This window comes from Odocoileus virginianus, chromosome 17 (assembly GCF_023699985.2).
Source record: "Odocoileus virginianus isolate 20LAN1187 ecotype Illinois chromosome 17, Ovbor_1.2, whole genome shotgun sequence".
NCBI classification, from domain to species: Eukaryota; Metazoa; Chordata; class Mammalia; order Artiodactyla; family Cervidae; genus Odocoileus; species Odocoileus virginianus.
In genome coordinates this window covers 36,610,631-36,630,516 of record NC_069690.1, presented here as the reverse complement: position 1 = coordinate 36,630,516, position 19,886 = coordinate 36,610,631, and the positions used below count along the sequence as shown (strand labels likewise).

General features: G+C 40.6%; 1 protein-coding gene and 1 long non-coding RNA gene across 4 annotated transcripts in view; one reads left to right on the top strand and one right to left on the bottom strand.

Annotated features, from left to right (window-relative positions):
* Window positions 1-19,886, bottom strand: part of SKAP1 (src kinase associated phosphoprotein 1) — a 296,312-nt gene that overhangs the window by 11,166 nt on the left and 265,260 nt on the right. For both annotated transcript variants that reach the window (XM_020870783.2, XM_070479337.1), the window contains exons 10-11: window positions 18,622-18,672; window positions 11,317-11,417 (exon numbers count right to left, since the gene is read on the bottom strand). In XM_020870783.2, coding sequence (XP_020726442.1) covers window positions 11,317-11,417; window positions 18,622-18,672 — 152 coding nt within the window. The remainder of the gene's footprint in view (window positions 1-11,316; window positions 11,418-18,621; window positions 18,673-19,886) is intronic.
* LOC110123070 (uncharacterized) lies at window positions 534-17,179 on the top strand. 2 transcript variants are annotated; one of them, XR_002309423.2, is made up of 6 exons: window positions 534-795; window positions 6,949-7,091; window positions 7,352-7,500; window positions 8,375-8,486; window positions 11,808-11,935; window positions 16,036-17,179. It is a non-coding gene; the product is annotated as an uncharacterized lncRNA (long non-coding RNA). The 2 variants fall into 2 exon arrangements; XR_002309421.2 differs by having other exon boundaries at window positions 14,844-17,179.

Genomic DNA, 19,886 nt, shown 5'->3' with positions numbered 1-19,886 from the left:
AAAGTTATTTTACTGTTGCCGTAAGGTTATTGAGGTTGTTTGGTGCAAAACAGGGTAGGATAGAGTGGAATCATTCTCCAAAGAATTATTTTTATTAATCTCCATTCTCTCAATTGGACATGTGAAGGGCTGAGCAGATGCTCGTTTTCTCTTCTGTTTTTCTCTTATCACTGCACCTTGCTAGGACAGACGATGTGTTCATTTGGGGCTGGTGCTTCTCTGCTTTTCTCACTGCATCAGGTATTGCTTTGACCCTGCCCTGCTCCAAATAAAGCCATCTTGTTCAGGACAGGTATACATTTAGTCCCTGGTCACCATGCCCTCATCAGAAAGGGACACTGTCTATATTATTAATTTTAGCTTAAAATCTTAGATTTTCTCTCTATACGTACAGATGTTGAGCATCAGATTTCTGCTGCCTCCTCCACTTAATTTTGTCAGATTTCCTGATTTGGGTCTAGAATGTAAGAAGCTGGGGTAGGTTTTGGAGAAAGAGAGGATGACAAGTCACTATGTTCCAGACCTTAGACAAATGGAAGAGTTGCACATCACCAAGAAAATTAGGATTCCTTTTGCTATGTGAATTAAAGAAATGAATAATTTAATCCACAAGATTGTTCCGGCGAGGGAAAGGCAACGTCCCAGTTGCGGAGCCTACAGCCTGTCGGTGTGTTACATCATCTGCACACATAGGCGTTTCCATGACAACCGCTTATAGCTTCATTTCCTGGATCCCTCTAGGGGGTGTCACAGCCAGATCCACCTGCTTTTCACCCTACCCTCGGTGGGGTCATGGTAAGGTCGCCAGAATAAATGAACGCGGGTACTAATGATCTGTTTACTGCTGTTTATGCTCTGTGTGTGTCAGGGGCACGCACATTTAGAGAGCTCATTATGGTTGCAATTAGAATGCACCATCGCTAGATATTTAACTCCTTTTTCTTTTAAATTAGCATTTTAATAACATTCTTTGAGCAGAGAAACAAAATGACCATTTTTCACGGACAAACTTCTAGCTGTAGGTGCAACTTTAATGGCAAAGTTGTGAAGGGGAAAGAAGGGAGAAAAAAAGGCCATTTTTACTACTTTCACCCTCCTCCTTACCAAAAGGATATTTTTATTTGCTTGCTAACACACTCAATTTCCTAAATTTGTTTTGAATCCAATTATTTTGGGTGGTTTAAAGTACCGCACTCTTGTTGGACGGAAATTAGCAGCTATTGAAATTAACTTTCTATGTGACCTGTGAAAGGGGCTAAAATAATTACAAGTGTGTATAAGAAACCCTTCTCTAAAAGACCCTTGCTGCAGGATCAGGCTGTGATCTGATGCTACCATTACCAAATATCTTTATACAGTAATTGCAGGGGCTATTTTCTTTAAAAAGGTGACTGCAGTTACTGTTTTCATTTCATAATTCTTAGGATTATCTTAGAGGATAAATGATGACAAAAACTTGTCATTGTAAACAGGATAAATCAGAAGCTGAAAGAATGAAAATAATAACACGGCATCATTTGCCATTTAAAAAAGGTGAGAACTTAGATCATTCAAAAACAAGACAAAATAGGAAAGATACAATGTAGAGACCCACTAGATCAGAATGTTCCAATAGGCACTGATTGCTTTTTAGGAATCAGTGAACACCTTTGCTAGGTGTTTACAGATGCTGTTTGTAGAAAGTACAGTGAAAAATAACAATTTGAATGTTTCGATTATCTTTCCCAGTCGGTTCCATTTTCATTATTTATTTCCTATAAATCGGGACCTTGCTGAACATAATTCTGCAGACAAGGAGGTGGATGGGACAGCCAATGTGAACGAAGAGATAGATGGTGGGTGCGTGTAAGATAGATGCTATGCGTTTATGAAAAGGAGCAGTATGTCTGCATGTGAACATTCACGAAGTAGAGCAAGCAAGCGTGTAAACTATAATGGGTATTTATAGGTGGAAAAAGGCGCAAGGAAGACTGTCTGGGAACCAGCACACTGAACTGAAGATGGTTTGCTTTTCTCCTACCCTCCACGTCCAAGTTCTGCCAAGATGTCCCGAGCTCACTGTAGCTCCTGTGAAACCTCACAAGCCTTTCCATGACAACAGATGGGGGATTTCACAGCCAGAAGAAGCAGGAGGTCAATAGTTGAAAAGCAAGAGTTACAAAGAAAGATCTTTATCAACATCAAAACAATCCCACTAAAAAACACCCCTGAAAGATAGAAGGAGCAAAAATTTAAAGACATAGCAGGAGAGAAAAGAAGCCTTTATAAAAATGCAGGTTTAAAATATTTATGCTTTTGTATTAGCCTAGTTGCACCTTAGACTCTGCCATTTCATAAATAAAATACGGATAGCATAGACTATAATTTGGTGATAGCTACCCCAGGACATATCTAGATGCACTTCTGTTATTTTAATTAAATACTGCATTATGGTTTGTGACAACTACATAGCTACAGCGTAAATGAATTTGGAATTAAAGTGTTACTTAGGCATCCAGTAATTTTTGTTTCATTCCTCAGTTTTACAAAGCAAATAGCTATAAAATCAAGATGTTTGTTCATTTACAGATGGAGCAGGATTGTTGTTGCTGTTTTGTTTTTTTTTTTCCTTAATCCTCATGCACAAAAAGAAGAGAGAGCTCAGAGTCTGGCTCCCAACACTCTTAGCTATGAGCCACATCACAAAGGAAAATACATCCTCTTGACTAGAATGTGAAATACTGAATATTAATTGCTGGTATTTCGCTTATCTTTCTAGCCGGGTTCTGTCTTTTAACAATTACTCCGATGGGCTGCAATCTTGCACTGCCAGGAGATTTTTCACCTTTGTTTAAGAGTTAGAAATGATTTTATTTTGTTAAAAAAATCTTAAAAGTTCATAATCCTCCTTGGAAGTTTTTAGTATCTGGAACCCTTGCCAAATACAGAATATTAGTGGGAAGAAGAAGATCGCCAAAGCTCTTTGCTGAAAAGATGATGCTCATTTCTGCATCTAAAAGAAAAAATATTTTTCATTCTAGCGGTATTAATATATCCTTAATGAAACTGGAGAGGGTATTACAATTTGATATAATCAACTGGTCAGTTTAAATGTCACTTCACTAGCGCATAATGAGAAAGGTTCAGAATATTCATCTAACGGGCACAGATTTTAACTCAAAATTATATAGAAGAGTAAAAGGAGTTCTGTTCAAATCTGAGGATTTAATTGTATCTTGATTATGTCATATGCCAAGATTAAAGTTTTTAAATAGTAAGGTTTCTGAAATCATTGTCTATTATTTCTAGTTTTAGAATCAATATAACCTTTATTAGTCTTAAATACCACACGTCTGGCAACATCTGCTAATTCCAGCTTTTCTGTGTTCTAACCGGTTACCTCAAGCCCCCCATAACTAGTCATATAATGCATAGAAGTTACTGCCCTGTATATTTGTAAGAGGTTATAATTTGCTTCAATATTTTGCTACTTTGTTTGGAGAGCTGGATCCATACACTACCAAGAAACACTGGCAGACAGAGGTTTGGGGAGGCTGAATTCCTTTTGAGAAAATAATTACACAGAAACAAAGCTTTCGTGACTCCTTTTAAATAGAGCATCTCACCAAAATGTCATCCAACCTCTTTGGCAGATTAGTGAGGAGTTGATCACTAAATCTCTGTCTGATAAACGTGCAGCTGACTCTGGAGGAGCTGCTTGTTATACTACTGGCAGTGGGAAATGGAGGGAATGTCACAGTTAAAGACACAAATTTTCCCCATAATATATTCGAGTGGAAACCTCTGAATCCAATACTACATGGGCATATCTAATAAATTCACAATATTTCAGTCTCAACAGCCTTCACCGGTTAGTTTTAAAGATTTATGTGCTAAAAAATTACTCAGTGATGAATATGGTTTATTCTGTGCAGTATTGGAGGTATAAGGAATTAAACTACCGTCTTTAACAGTGAATTTATTATTACCTCTGTCAAAAGACGAAGCCTTTAAACAGCATTTGTTATAAATTCACTGCAAAATAAATGGCTGGAATTTTTTTTTACACTGGAGTTTGTAAAGCATCAGGCGATTCTGAGCATTAACCTAACCCTGTATGGCTTACATGGTTCTAGGTAAACATTTCTGTCTGGGTCTCATGGCTAATTATTGAATTTGGGACTTTCCACCTGACTGAAAGGGGTGTGTGTGTGTGTGTTTGTGTGTGTAGAAAGTGAAGGGTCTTGTCTAGGACAAAAGTTCAGGACTAAGGAGGTTAAAGTGGAAAATGCCAATTTTACTTTTTTTTTTTTTTTAAAAAGGGCTTTATAATAAATGGCCAGGGTTAGGGTTGATAAGCAGTCGGGCCTCTTGCTTGTAGGTTTATATGCATGCATATGCACGCGCACACACACACACTCACTCACAAACACCCTCTCCCTTTGTCCTCTCTTGGAATGGGTGTCCCCTCATTTATAAAAATTACCTGGAAGGAATGAGGCTGCCAGGGTTTGTTCTAGACGATTGGTTCCTGTCTGGGGGAAAGGAATGGCCTCTACTGAATTTGACCGGTGTATGACCGTTGCCTTCCAGCTGACCCCAAATCCCATTCCCATCCTCCCAACTCTATAGCCTCCCACAGGGGTTATTGATGAGAGAAAATACCATCATCATCATCATCTTCGTCATCACAGCACAGTGTCGACCTGCTTGTTAACATGAAATGGGGTGACGGGGACAGCTTCTGCTTCTCTTTTCGTATCATCATAAATAAGAAAAGATCTTTTCCAATGATACCCCTCCTCACTGCCCCCTTTGTTTAGGTCAGAGGTGAATGATAGCTCTTTGGTAGGCATTGATCAGTTTCATCGCTGTGTCTGGGCAGTCTGTGCCCCAGGCCTGTATTCTCGTATTCTCCTCACTTCCTACCCCTGAATTACCTCCCAAATTACCCTGCCTGTCCCCTGCTCAGCCAAGCAGAGGGTAATAGCGCCTGAGGAAGTCCTAAATGGACACTAGATGTCACCAAACACCTCCTTTCCCTCAGAGCCCTGAAATAAAAATTAAAAAAAAAAAAAGCCTTCATTTAAAGCAATTGAAGGAATTAACTTATCTGTTTTTATGAGGGCTGTTGTCACATTCAACTAAGCACACTTAAAAGAGGAAGTACTGCTACATTCAGATAATTTTTACAACATACAAATCTCTTCTGGAGGAGAGGGGTCAAGGGAGGGGAAAGGTCTACATTCTTTAAGCAGTCCTTTGAGGGAGCAGGTGAAGAAAACTGGGCTTTAAAAATCCCATTATAACAGACATGGTCACGTTAACACAGTCCAGGTGTGGTGGGGCAGGCCTGTTGCATTCAGATAACTAGGTGCTGGGTTTGGAGCCACGATCCAGCCTGAAGTTAAGTAGTTACAACCCAGTGCTGGAAGCTAAATGTCACCCAGGGTGATGAAATTGGTCCATCCTCATCCACATAAGACCTATGGCCACCTGAGAGCATTGTTATGTTCAATATCAAACTTGATCTTGCTTGTAAGGCTCCCTGTTCCCATATCAACTCTACCAGCAGAGAAGACAACCAAAGCATGGTGTGTTGGGGTGATGAGAATATCTCTGCACCCTGTCTCAGCACCATGTAAGTATAACCTTTCTTGGCACCCAGTTTGTTGCTCCAAGGCTGCCTTCCATGGTTGAATAAGTAGCAGGAGAAACTCTGGAAGAGCCCAGGGCCATTTCATGAGGCACACCAACATAAGCCCAAGAGATGTAGCCTATCAGCTCTGTTTACCTTAAGTGGAAGACCTCTTTCAGGGACCTCTTCTTCCTTGTCAATTGAGAAAGAGCTCTTCCTCTCTCTCATTTGCCCTTATCTGCTGGACAGCTCATGTTACTACTATAAATCACTTCTCGAACAGGAGGCTTAAATTTTAAATGGGTGTTTATTTAAGTTATCTCGAATAGTAGAACAAACCCCTTTATTATTTAGAAGATGGTTCTCTGGTGAGAGACCTTTAAGCCAAGAAGGCAGAGTCACTTCTCTGTAAGCTGCAAACTGTGGCTTGACTCAACCAGAGACCTCTCACTGCCTTTTCTCCCACTTACGATAAATGCCCACAGCAGTGCTGGTCCCAGAAGGGCCTTATGATCCTCAGATAAAAGGAGCCAAGCCAGGGCGTTGTGCTGCTGGCTTGAGGGTGATTCAGCACCTGCCCTGTCATGCCTGGTGCCCAAGCTGAATGGATTTTTGGAGTACACCTGTTGTTGAACCCCTGCCAAGTACTGATGGCCACTAACCCCCAAATCACTTTTCCCCGCTGTTGATGTTTGGAATGTCAGACAGGACTGAGCAGCAGCCGGTGTGTATTTCAAACACAGCAGATGGATTTTTATATTAGCTCCTATTTCATGTTCAGGCAGAGCGACCGCCACACTAAAACCACAGCTTCAGTGCTGCCGCGTTTGCTTCTGTGAGATTAATTCTGTGAAATTAATTGGGACAAGATTGAAAAGGAAATTAAAATGCAGCTGAGTGAACAGGCCTTTCAAACACCTTTTTCCTGCTCTATTCAAACTTGAATTCTGCGGTGGTCGCAGGCATCGTGGGAAGTAATTTACGGGAGGCAGGCTCTCAGGAGCCATCGGTTACGTATGAGGAGACCTGCAGAAGCACCGCAATCTGGAGCCACTGAAGAGCGCTGAACACCCCGCTGTGGCCTGAGCTGCGTCCCTGCATGGGCGGAAGTGGAGTTCGGTCCCCGCGCCAAAAGAGCTGTTCAGAAATATCTGGGTCCAAAACGAATGGATGCACAGCTCTGTTATTAAAATCTCCTTTTAATATATTTGCAACCCAAATTGGAACTCAGTGCATTATGTGGGCATGCAACCTTGGGTCTTAGGAATGGATAGATGTGTTGGGGGAGGCAAGAGGGGTCCTGCTGACTGTGTCTTTGGTTACTGTTTCAGAGCTGGGATAACATGGCTCTGGCCTCTCCTCAAAGAAGTTTGAGCTGTTGACCAATTTTGCCAGTGATGAATTCTCTCAGACCAGGAAAGGCACAGTGCAGTTCCATGTAAAGTTTCTTCACTGGATGACTTTCTATTCCCAAGTGAGGACCTTTTGAGCTTTCAAACATCTCTGTGAAGTGTTCTGGGCAGGACAGGATATCTTTTTTTCTCTCTCAATTCACTAATAATTTATTGAACTTCTAATATGGACCCAACATTGACCTCAAAAGTTTTACTCTGTTGTTAATGGAAAAGAGGGGAATATAATCATAGTTATCATCCTAGATACCAGGCACTTCTTTACACAATTCTCTAAAGTATCACAACATCCTTTAAATAGAAATTATCCCAATTTTTACAGACGAGGAAACTGAGGATTAGCAAGATTAAGTGACTTTGTTCAGGGTCCCATAAATAAACCACCTGTTGACAACTTGCTTCTCTAAGGACAGGCAATGGGCATTTGGATACCCAACCAATGAACTTCTCTGAAAAAAAGTTTTTTAAAGGGTAAGTAGTTCTCTTTCTGGGATCATTCCTGCCCAAAAACCCTAGACCCTAACAGACTCTCTTGGCTGGAGGATTCTAGGATTCAGGGTTGGGTCATACTTGGGCAACTATTAAAAAATAGCAAGTGTGGTATATATGTGTATACACACACACAAACACACACTGGGATACTAATCAGTCATAAAAAAGAATGAAATAATGCCATTTGCAGCAACATGGAGGGACTAGAGACTATCAGAGAAGTAAATCAGATAAAGACAAATATTATATCATTTGTATGTGGAACCTGAAAAAATGGTATGTATGAAACAGAAATAGACTCAGACACAGAAAGCAAACTTATGGTTACGAACGAGGAAAGGGAGAGGGAAGGATAAATGAGAAGTTTGGGATTAGCAGATACATACTACTATATATAAAAGAGATAAACAATAAAGTCCTACTGTATGGCACAGAGAACTAAGTTCAATATCTTATAATAAACTATACTGGAAAAGAATCTGAAAAAGAATATATATGTGTAAAACTGAATCACCTTGCTGTACACTAGAAACTAATGCAACGTTGTAAATCAACTACACTTAAAAAAAAAAAAAAAACACCCAAAGTGGGGAAGAAAAAAGAGAGAGAGAAAGAAGCAGAAGGAAGCAGTAGGAGCCCAAGAATAGTTATTACTCCCCTATTCCCACCCCACTTCCTGTTCTCTACCTGCTACTCCCTACCTCTCAGAATATTTCTCTCATCATACAAAGAGAGAGGGAAAAGCCAGATGTATTTATGAGGGTCCAAAACAAAAGAACGCAGGCGTTTTTTGGTTTAATCTGAAAAAATAATGAAAGCTAAGACACATCTTTGTGTGGAATTTCTTCAGCAGATTTGCAATGTCAGCTTCACCATGTTTGTTGAGACCGGGAATGTTTGAGGTGGAAGGAACCTCAGAGGTCTAACACAACTCCCTCATTTTACAGGCAAGGAAACCACTCCAGGTAAGTTGAGCTGCATCTTGTGTTGTCTCAGGGAAATAGACTTCTCCAGGTTCCTAAGAAGCAGGCTTTTCTTGCTTGACAAAGGTTCTACTGGTCAGAGAGAAAAGTAAAATGCAGATTTCTAGATATAATTTTTCTGGACTAACCTCAACTTGAGTCAGTTCTGTTCCTACAGGTGTGAGAGGCAGGCTGCAGAGTATAACTGACTCCAATAAAGGAAGGCAGCTGGGGTTGCGTGCATGCGTGCTAAGTCACTTCAGTCATGTCCAACTCTTTGAGACCCTCTGAACTGTAGCCTACTGGCTCCTCTGTCCATGGGATTCTCCAGGCAAGAATACTGCAGTGGGTTGCCATGCCCTCCTCTAGGGGATCTTCCTAACCCAGGGATCGAATTAGCGTCTCTTACATCACCTGCATTGGTAGTCAGGATCTTCACCAAAAGTGCAGCTGAGGCTAAAGTGAAAGAAATTTAGGATCCATATGAGAGAAAATTCCTGAGATTAGGAGTAACTGAACATCTGAATAGACAGACAGCTGATAATGGTAGTGGAATCTCCTTTTCTATCTGCCTGAATTGGCAAGGGAATGGATTGGGTGGCCTTTTAAGGTTGCTTCCTGTCCAAGGACTCTTATTGAGTTAAATAATATAATAAAGGTAAATCCAATCTGAAATGCTCCCCAAGCCAACGTTAACTGGAATGAAATTTTATGAGGGAAACTTCAGTTAAGCTTCTAGCTTCTCATTTCTTTCCCTGACATGCAGAGGTTAGCAATGTGAAGAAGGGAGGCAACCGATGTAGCTTTTAGAGTAAGAAATGTGCTACTATCAAGGTAAGAGAAGACAACAGATTCAGGACCTTACAAAAGACAGAGAAAGAAGACCGATAGAACCGAGGCAGCAAGGTACTGCCCCTGAATTAAACTCTGATATATTAGCTTTTAGTAACGGAGGAGGGGAGGAGGGATTGGTTTAAAAAAATCCAGATTTGGGAAGGTCCCCATGTTCTTCGGTATCTCAAAATTACAACAGCCCTGGCAACCACAGACAGCTCTGTACCGCCCGGCAAGTCACCGCACAGCCCCTTCTAAATGGAGGAAAGGGACCCCCAGTGAGAAGCCATTAACAAAGGCAGAAGACATGCAAAACAAACAAAATAATCATGGCCGAGAGAGAAGGCCAGCAGACAGTCTGGCTCTGTCCACCCCCTCCTGCTGCAGGCACCTCAGACAATGTAAACAGTTAATTTGTTCACCTGCAGGCTCTGGGCAAACAGAGGCCTGGTCACACCTGAGTGGATAACTCGATTACCCCTGTAATGCCAGCGTGGTAATGTACACAAATTCTATTACACGGCAAACCTTGCTTTCGGGCATTTGAAATACCAATCAGGCCAATGTCCACTCCCTTCTTTGCTTTCAATTTATTCTTGGTGTATTGGAGCTGCACCGGAATGGCACTAAGGTGGGTGCTGAACTTGGAGTCTGGAAGAGATCACTAAAAGATTGTGATCTCATTCAGCAGGGATTGCAGGCCTCCCACTGTCTCAAAAAAGGCTGGATCTGAATTTGGTCCTAGTTCAAAGAGGACGTGTAACTGCTGAAAGCTATCTTTGATCAGTCCTGGTCATTTTTCTAACAAGCTCTGGTATATTTCAGACTGAGACAAACATCTGGCCAAGGTAATGACATTCACAGAATAAAGATGAATGGCAAATGATGGGTTATTAACACAATGGGTTTTCTATTTTTCTTTATGGAGTTTACCTGAATATGTGTGCTAAGTTGCTTCAATCGTGTCTGACTCTCTGCGACCCTATGGACTGTGTAGCCTGCCAAACTCCTCTGTCCTTGGGATTCTCTAGGCAAGAATACTGGAGTGGGTTGCCATGCCCTCCTCTAGGGGATCTTCCCAATCCAGGGATCGAACCAATGTCTCTTACATCTCCTGCATTGGCAGGCAGGTTCTTTACCACTACCACCACCCTTGAAGCCCATGGAGTTCACATACTCAACAATTAAAGAGCAAATTGTGCCCCTTTCAAAAATGTATTTGTTGATATTGATTGTCTCGTAGAGGGAGAGCTTTTTAACAAGTTTTTTTTCAGGGACAGAAATTTATTTCCTTAGTCCACCTGTACGGAATATGAGCAGTCTTCCTCTACAAAGATGATGCTACTGATCCCTCAAAGAGTAACCCATGAGTTCTAAATCTTCTTCACACTGGTGATGGATCTGAAACAATCTATCTTATTTTTTTGGCCCATTCTTTGGTATTCAACAACACCATTTGTGAGGTAGTTACCTGTGGCTAGGTGCTAACTTTGTGACTGAGGAAGAGAATAAAGTTAGCCCTTGTGGATTGGATTCACTATCTTGGCCTTACAGCACTTACTCAAATAAACTGACCTAACTAGCTCTGACTTCCCCCTGCATACGTAATTATATTACAGTTTTGTTTATCTATAAATGAAATAAGGCAGCTGACCTAGCTAGAATATTTTCAAAAGTACTTTATTGTAGTAAATTATGTATATGGTAATGATGTTTTAAGCATCACATAGACCCTTTTAAAAAGATCAAATTTTGATTGGCATGATTTTGGTATTGTGTCTACTTTATTGTATTTTTTAAATTTGGAAATTAGTTCCTGAATCTGAATTTTCAAATAAACTTTGACAATTTTAAAACAGTGGAGATTTACTCATGTGTGAGAGGGCCATGTAATACACGCATGAAAAATATATGACATGGGATAATTCTGGATGGGTGACTACATCATCAGGAGTGAGAAAATGAACTTTTGATCCAAGGCCCATACTCTAACCCTTACCTTGCTCAGAATTCGGATGAGGTCACCTCGTTGGAAGGACAGTTCATCTGACTGGTCACCATGGCAATCCCATAGGCCCTGGTAATAACTGGCATAGTCCACTGATCAAAGAGAGGAGAAATCAAAGTTAAAAGGACTCTGTCTTTTTCTACGGAGCCCACATTTTTGCTGCAAATGGAAACAAGGTTCTGATATTGGCCCTAGGAAATCTAAGATTCAAGGGGTTTGGGATGAGATACAGCCAAACACTCAGCAAGACCAAATGACTGTGGGAGAAGGAGGTTATTAACTAACATTAAATGTTTACAGATCATCCTTAGTCAGATGCTAGTCAATAAAATGATAAATATATTCATTTATTAATAAAAGAAAACCAGGCAGGTAATTTTTCACTTGGTTTATAAGTAAGCAGCACAAAGAGATTTTCTGTCAGACTTTCTTCATACAGGGTATCTAAACTATCCAGTGCTTCTTTTTATTATGCATTGAAGGAATGAGATGTCTCCAACTTCTGCCTGTTTACAAGAAAGGCTGAGTCAGCCAGCACAGATCAGCACTGTGGCCTCACAGGTTGGCCTCGTCTGTTACACAGGAACTTCATCCTGCACTTCCCACCCAGGTACTTACTATATGAGGTAATTACCAATAAATGTGGAAAAGAATAGCCCAGTCCTTAAGTGGAACCAAGGGGGTGTCTCATCCATTACAACTAAATTCTGGGTGGGCTGGCCCTTTTCCAGCATCTCATTTGTAGACCCTGAACATGTCTTCCAAGATTTATCAGTAAGCCCCCTGGGGAACAGAAACCAAAGTGATCTGCATTAAAAATGAAAGCAGCTGAAGAGGACAAACCAAGCTTCAGAAACAGCTGGAGAGATTTACTGGCTCCTCAGCAAGACTAGATGGCAGTGATGCTACAGGACAGGCATTGATTCTTAACAATGAAGAATCTGTATTGATCTTCTTCTACCCGGAAAGGTTAAACACTAGAGTACAATGTGGGAGAGGATCTGGGGATGTGAATGGCAGGAGTGCTAATGCCTCCTGGACCAGGGCTAATGTGGCAGTGCTCGCCATTTCTAGGGACACTGTGTATGAGAACTGTATGCAGAACACCCACAAAAGGTGACATTTCTGATGACAGGAGTCAGGAGCCCTGGTTCTAATCAAACCTCAAGTGATTTGGGGGGCACCTTATTTTGCCAGTTTCCACCTTTCCCTTCATTTGTCTTGACCCTCCAGTGAGAGTGATGGTGCTAGTTGCTAAGGATGGGATAGGTGGAGAGAAGTGGGCAGTGTGGGGACAGAAGCTCTGCCTATATTTGCCTTTTTTCTCCTTGTTCCTAACTTACGAGCAATTCAAAGAATAAAGGCACAGAAGAACAAGATCCTTATGTGTCTCTGGGAAAGAACTTTAGTAGGAACCTTAAAGTGTACAAAACAGAGGAGAGACAGAGCTATTTAGTTAAGATTCAGATATTGCAAACAGAAGTGAAAATGTTAACCATATAGAAACTCAAGGATATTTTGTTTTCGCAGAGTTTATATATTCAGTAGACAACAGAGGGCAGCAAATAAGATGACTGCACTGGAAACATTCTGCCACAGAGTTAAGAACATGTTTGGGAAAAAAACCCATTGGGAAAAAAATGCTAATTACTGAAAAGACAAGGTATATTTTGGTAGGGATATCAGGGTATGAATCAACAGAAAAATATCAGTTCCTGAAAAGTGAAAGTAGTTTTCCCAGAGGATATAATGCATTTTCAGTTGTAATGTAGTTGATTATTCATGCCAAGATTTGGGCTAAGTTTAGGAATGAAAAGTACATTGACATCAATATGTTTCAAGGATTTATATATGGTAAAGAAGATCATTTTATAAAAAATAGACTTTAAAAAAAATCACTTGAGGTTTTCAAATTGTAAGACTTACAAAGTTATCTTGGCCTTTTCTGGCCTAGCAGATGGTCACTGTGGTGTATGCCCCCCACGTGCCTGGATGTGGACTAGCTCCTTGATATGATGGGTACCTTTTGAGTCTCTATGTAGAAAGTGATTTGATTTGGGGTATATAAGACACCTGTGGAGAACACCAGGAAAAAGAGCTATTCTAAAAGCGCAGCAGATTGTAGGGAATGCAAAAAGCTAGGAGAAAAACAAAAACCTTCCAAGAAAAACTATAAGTGGAAGACACTTTCAGTTCTTCATAAGCTAAAGGCCCAAAGAAGATAGAACTCAGGAATCCAGGAGATCGCTTAGCCTAGTTCAAGAACTGGAATCATCAGAACCATAACAATGCTGCTTTGGAAAATAAGCAGAATGAAGGATAAAAATGGGGAGGAGGTTGGACTGACAGTCTAAAGAGAGGTATCCTGGTATTAATGAAATCAGAGTGGAGGAATGTCTTAGCTGGATAAGATTGGACTCTATTGAAGACTCCCAGTTTAAAACAGGTGACTGGTATTTATGTGTATATATGCACACAACTTCACTACATTCACTCTTCAGCCTTCAGCAAACATGCAAGATGCTGGGAATTCTGCATGGGCCATACACACGGTCCCTGCCCTTAGGGCTGCCATCCAGCAGGGGCGGCACCATGAAACAAAGTCACACAACCATTTATTTATTTATGATTGTGATGTATCTGCAAACGAGAAGCTGAGGGTGCTGTGTATAACAGGGAATCTAACATAGTCTGAGGGATCAGGGAAGCCTTCCCTGAAGCTTTAAGTTGTAAAACAAAAACCTGATCAAACCTCGAAGAGGGGAAGAGGTAAGACCATGGAGGGCTTTATTCCTGCAGCTTGGTCCCAGGAAGAGCTTGAAGGCTGAGAGTCTGCTGGGCCAGGCCAGCTTCTCCCTAGGCTTGTCCAGCACTCCTATGAACAGAGGATGCGTGAGGAGACTCGGATGTCTTTAGACCAGTAAGGAATTGGGAGCCTGAGAGGGAGGATTGACTCTCTGGGAGGGTCTGAGGCTCCTTTAGGTTTACATTCCTTTGGCAGCAGTCTGAGATCAGAAATGGTGCAGCATTCTGACCATTTAATTAATTCAGAACATCCTCATTCTCATTTTGAGGACATTATTCCATCTAATTATTTTTTTCCAGTCTGTCCATTTGGAATGAAAAACAAAAGAATAAAGCTTAATGCCAGCATTTCTCAATGTCTCTCCAAAAAACGTAACTCTGCACTAAATAAAGCCTGGTAATTCAAAAGCAAAGCACTAATATATTCAGCATAAAACAGACAGAGGACCTAGAGCAATAATGACACCACTAATAACTAAAACAGTTATAACAATTAACAACAATTACAATGATAGAGAAGCTAATGGGTATGATCACAGCATTTAAATTGCTAGCAGAGCTGAGGAGGACTTTTACTAGAGGGAAAAAAAGGGGCAGCATCCTATTTTTTTTTATCCCACGTAAGAGAAGCGATGCCCCCAAGCAGGCAAAATGTCCTAGGAGGAATAGAAGCAGAGCAAGTTAAAAATATGTTGTTTTTCTCTCTTTTCTAGGTATTTATTGCAAAGCATTTGTCATTCCACACCAAGTCTTTACAACCAGTGATAATGTCATTTCTCTAGTAACGGAGGCCAAGCTGGTGCTACTATTGACAGAGTCGATATTTGAAAATGAGCCACCATGATGTGGAGAGTCCTAAGGTGAAAGGAGCGGACACGGTTCTGCCTGCCCCCCTCCTTAGACACAACAGAGCTTGACCATGCTCTTTCTAGAGTTCACACGTCACTGTGGGTTTCTGTTTGAGAGATACTGGGGAGCTCCAGAATTCAAGCTGTGACCAAGGAAAAGAGGCTAAAGGCAAGCCAGCATGTTGTTTACATTTTCTTGATAAGCAAAAGGACTGTGCCAGTGTGGCCCTGGGTATAATTACTTAACAGGTTATGGAAAAGAGACAAAGGGAGAAGACAGATAAAGCCAGTTCTTGCATGAGAAATGGATAAAGAAGGCCAAAGCAGTGGCCCATTGGAAGGGACTTGAAATGTTCTCTAGACCAGGCCATAAAGGCCACTGTTTACATACAGTCCATTAAGCAGACTCAGTCTCATAACGCATTAGCTATTTCAGAAAGAAAGAGACATAGAAAAATTTGCCAAGCTCTACTGACTATGATACCAGAACAGGAAAAGCCACTAAACAATACCATTTGCTTGTTCTCATAGCTTTTTAGTCTTTGAGTTTTGAAATTATTGGCCTTCTCTGGTGGCTCAGATGGTAAAAAATCTGCCTGCAGGAGACCAGGTTTGATTCCTGGTTCAGGAAGATGCCCTGGAGAATGGAATGGCAACCCACTCTAGTATTCTTGCCTGGAGAATTCCATTGACAGAGCTTGGAGGGCTACAGTCCACAGGGTCACAAACAGTCAGACACAACTGAGTGACTAAGACTTTCAGTTCTGACATTATTATGGTTCCTAATGTTATAAGCATGGTCTTGAAGTGGGGCACATTCACAGATTCTAATTTTCATCTTGTATGTTCCTTTTATTGGCCCAAAATTATAGCTGGGTGATGATCCACTCATGTTTGGTCTTGGAAACCAGGTTTCAAAAAGTATTAATAAGAGCTGCAAATACCTCTGTGGATTCCCTCTGTTTCTTTTATGTAATAATTTACACCATTGGCAGCCACTAAAGAGGAAAAAAATGCCTCAGAAATGGAAAGCTCATCAGCAATCATTTTTCTGCAGAAATGACTGAACATGGTCTCCTCCTTGGCTGAGTTTGCCCGTAACTTCAGGGCAAAAACAACCTGTTTCAAGATCTTCTTTGGTCAGAGGTTTGACATTTCTAAGGATGATTCATGCCTCCAGCCCTGCTTTTGATCTGACATGGCATAGCCAAGCAAATGGCCAGTTGTTTTCATACAAACAGCAGAGAATGAATTTTACTTTTGGCTACCTGGATATGCCTTCTCATGATAGAGAATGGAGATAAGCTATCATCACCAAAGACACTTAGTGTTAGACTGTAAGGCTGATGGGTTAGAATTTAGTGAAAATCTGAGGTGTTGAAGAGTCACTCATTAGAATAACCCTGTTACTAACAGTCAAGCTGTAAACCGAGCTCTTTATAGATTGAACAATCAATACTACAAGGCTGTGATAGATTTTCTAGGTAACAGAATAAAATAAAAGAAATTACATCTTACAGGGTCATTAACACCCAACCAGGATAAACTGAATTCTTTTTTTCTCTCTCTTCTGATAAGATCCTAGTTAGGCTTTAAAAATGTTAGCAATTCCATCAGGGAAAAAGCACAGCATTCCAGGGAAAGGATCCCTGAAATAGTGAAGAAAAGCATGTGGATTTTAAAGGCAATCTTGGTAGCCATAGTATCATTTAGGAGAAAATACTTTTCCCCCTCAAAGGGCATGTGACACCTGACTTGCCCAAGTGAACCAAACTTGTGTAGCTTGCCTATTATAGAAGAATTTACACTGTCCTGGAGCTCTTGCCTTTTATATGTCTACCCTTCCCTCAAAGCTCTATATTTTATTGTTTTAAAGCTAAGTGATGACACCTGGATGTTACATATTTGTAGCCGTTGCTATAGCTCCTTTGTAGGAAAGGCATCATATAAATTCAATAAATAAATAAGTAAATACAATAATAATAAAAATTCTTGCCTCAGATTCTGCAGAGAGAGGGGAAAGTCCTCCTTTGCTTTTTAATCCCTAAGTCACCAATCATTATAACTGGTGGGAAGTGTAAACCATAGAAATGTATTTAGAGCTCACTGCTCTTTAACAACACCTATTTTGAAGGCAAAAAGCTTGAGAAACAAAGTTTTTTTTTTTTTAAAGAAGTATGTGAATTATAGCTGTTGGAACAGTTAAGAGACAAATCTCTCCTCACTCTTCAGACTGAACCTTAGAAAGAGGAGTGGAGGGAAGAAATAAGACGGGGGAGAAGTCTGAAACTGAATTTTAGGCTTTTGCCAGAAGGCTGCTGCTTCCTGAAGGAAGTTTAATGTAAAGTAAGAAGATTCCAGTTACTCCACCCACGCTGTCCACACGAAGTGCTTCTTTCCTGCACCAGTGAGGGAAGTTGGTTGAGAAAAGACATATGTGGGATATGGGTTGGTAAAGAAACAGACTTTTGTTGTTGTTGTTGGAATTCTGTACAGCAAGTAGAACAGTAAAAAAAAAAAAAAATTCACAGAGGACTTAATCACAAGCGCTAACAGTCATAAGGTCCTTACTTGAAACTACACTAACATTCCTGTCATACTTGCTTCACTTCTCTTTGGCTTTGGCTCGTGACTTCTGATGCTGCCTCTTTGCTGTCTTTTCTCTCATTTGAAGAAGCTGGGTCCTTCACTAAACCTGTTACATATTTACTTCCCATGGAGAATTCACCCAGGAAATGGGCTTTGCTGAATGGATTAGGAAGAGAAGAAAAGGCACAAGGAAAGGGAGAAGGAGGAAAATGGGAAAAGGTGGAGGGGCTGGGGAAACAGAAGGGGAAAAGGATGGAAAGAGGGAAAGAATCTCTAGGCTTAAGACTTCCATAGAATCTCAAAGAAAAAGTCAGCTAGTATCTAAATCAGTCACTTCCAGGCTCTGCTGATGGCATAAATGTCCTTGAGGTGGCCTGTACATCATGTATTCCTTTATAGACAATGATAGACTAGGACCTTGGTCGACTTAAGGGGGCTTTAGAGGGGCATCTGACCTTAGAAAGGATGGGCTGACTAACAGACTGAAGCATGGTTAACAGTCTGGGATGAATAAGATGTAATTTTGTATTCAACAAACCTGTTACATATTCATTTCCAAATGTGCCTGGAATCAAACCAGGCCATCAGAAGTCAGCATCACCAAGCAGTTCTATCCTTCACCCCACGCTCACTTTTCAGATCTGACACATTTCCATTCCCCTCTGAACTTGCAATCTCCGGGCCTCTCAGACAGGAGACATTTCCATTCTTTCCATTCTCAATCCTCTGATCTTTCAGAGATGAGGCAATTCTATTTTCACTGTACTGATTTAAGAAATACTGATAGGGAAAAATAAATATCTGGTTCGGCTTCTCACCCTCTTTAGGATAAATCTTAGCTGTTCTGGGAACATTAATTAACGTGAACGGGTGGTTACTTTTAAGGTTAAGCTATTTCCCTGTCCAGTCATCTTATTCGGGGCTGTTGAGGTCAACACACCAGTACCCTCTTAGTAGCTAGTCCAGTAATGTTTGTAATCAGAGAACGGTGCTTTCTCCGGTGGGAAGCCTGAATATTCTACCCAGCACCTGTACATTTTTGAGGCTCTCATACCTCCTTTTTGTTGAGTGCCACTCTCATCCTCTTCTAGATCATGCTCTTCATCTGTGGGGATAAACATGATCAGCATTAGCAATTAGAGTCAATAGTCTGTTATTTGCACTGACGGGTCTTCTTTCTCTGAGCTCAACATGCTCTCTTCTTTAAGGCAATAATTACCGTATTCTTTTTTAAGTTTATTTATTTTTAATTTAAGGATAATTGCTTTACAGAATTGTGTTGTTTTCTGTCAAAGCTCAACATGAATCTGCCATAGGTATACATATAGCCCCTCCCTTTTGAACCTCCCTTCCAATCTCCCTCCCCATCCCACCCCTCTAAGTTGATACAGAGCCCCGTTGGAGTTTCCTGAGCCATACAGCAAATTCCTGTTTGCTATCCACTTTACATATGATAATATAAGTTTCCATGTTACTCTTTCCACCCTCTACTCCCCTCTCCTCAGGTCCATAACTCTATTCTCTATGTCTGTTTTTCCATTGTTGCCCTGTAAATAAATTCTTCAGTACCATTCTTCTAGATTCCATATATATGCGTTAGAACACGGTATCTATCTTTCTCTTTCTGACTTACTTCACTCTGTATAATAGGTTCTAGATTCATCCACCTCATTAGAACTGACTCAAAGGCATTTCTTTTTATGGTTGAGTAATATTCCATTGCATATATGTACCACAACTTCTTTATCCATTCATCTGTTGATGGACATCTAGGTTGCTTCCATGTTCTAGTTATTGTAAATAGTGCTGTAATGAACAATGGGATACATGTGTCTTTTTCAATTTTGGTTCCCTCAGGGTATATGCCTCCATGTTCTTTTTTAAAAAATCATTTCTCATGTTCAAACTGGCCTTCTTTTCTTTCCCTCTCCATTCATTCATTCACAAACATTCTTAAGTGCTTACTATATGCAAGACATTGCACTAGGAGCTGGAGATGTGGTGATGGACAAGACTGGTCAGCTTCCTGCCCTTGTGAAGCTTCCAATCCACTGAATTATTTAGGTGCCTATTATTAGGATCCTAATCCTCTTTCTCAGACCCGATTTCTCCTTCCCTTTGAGAATTCTCTTCAAAATGTGTTATCTCCATGTAAGTATTCAGAGTTTGTATGTGTGAAGCTAAGCACATGTTTAAATCCTCTGTGATTAATTAATCCTTAATATATCAAACTTTGTTCAATTGTTACCGAAGGTGGTCATATACACAATTTTATGTTCTTGGTACTTGGAGCTTGTACTTACCTTTTTACTGTTGTTA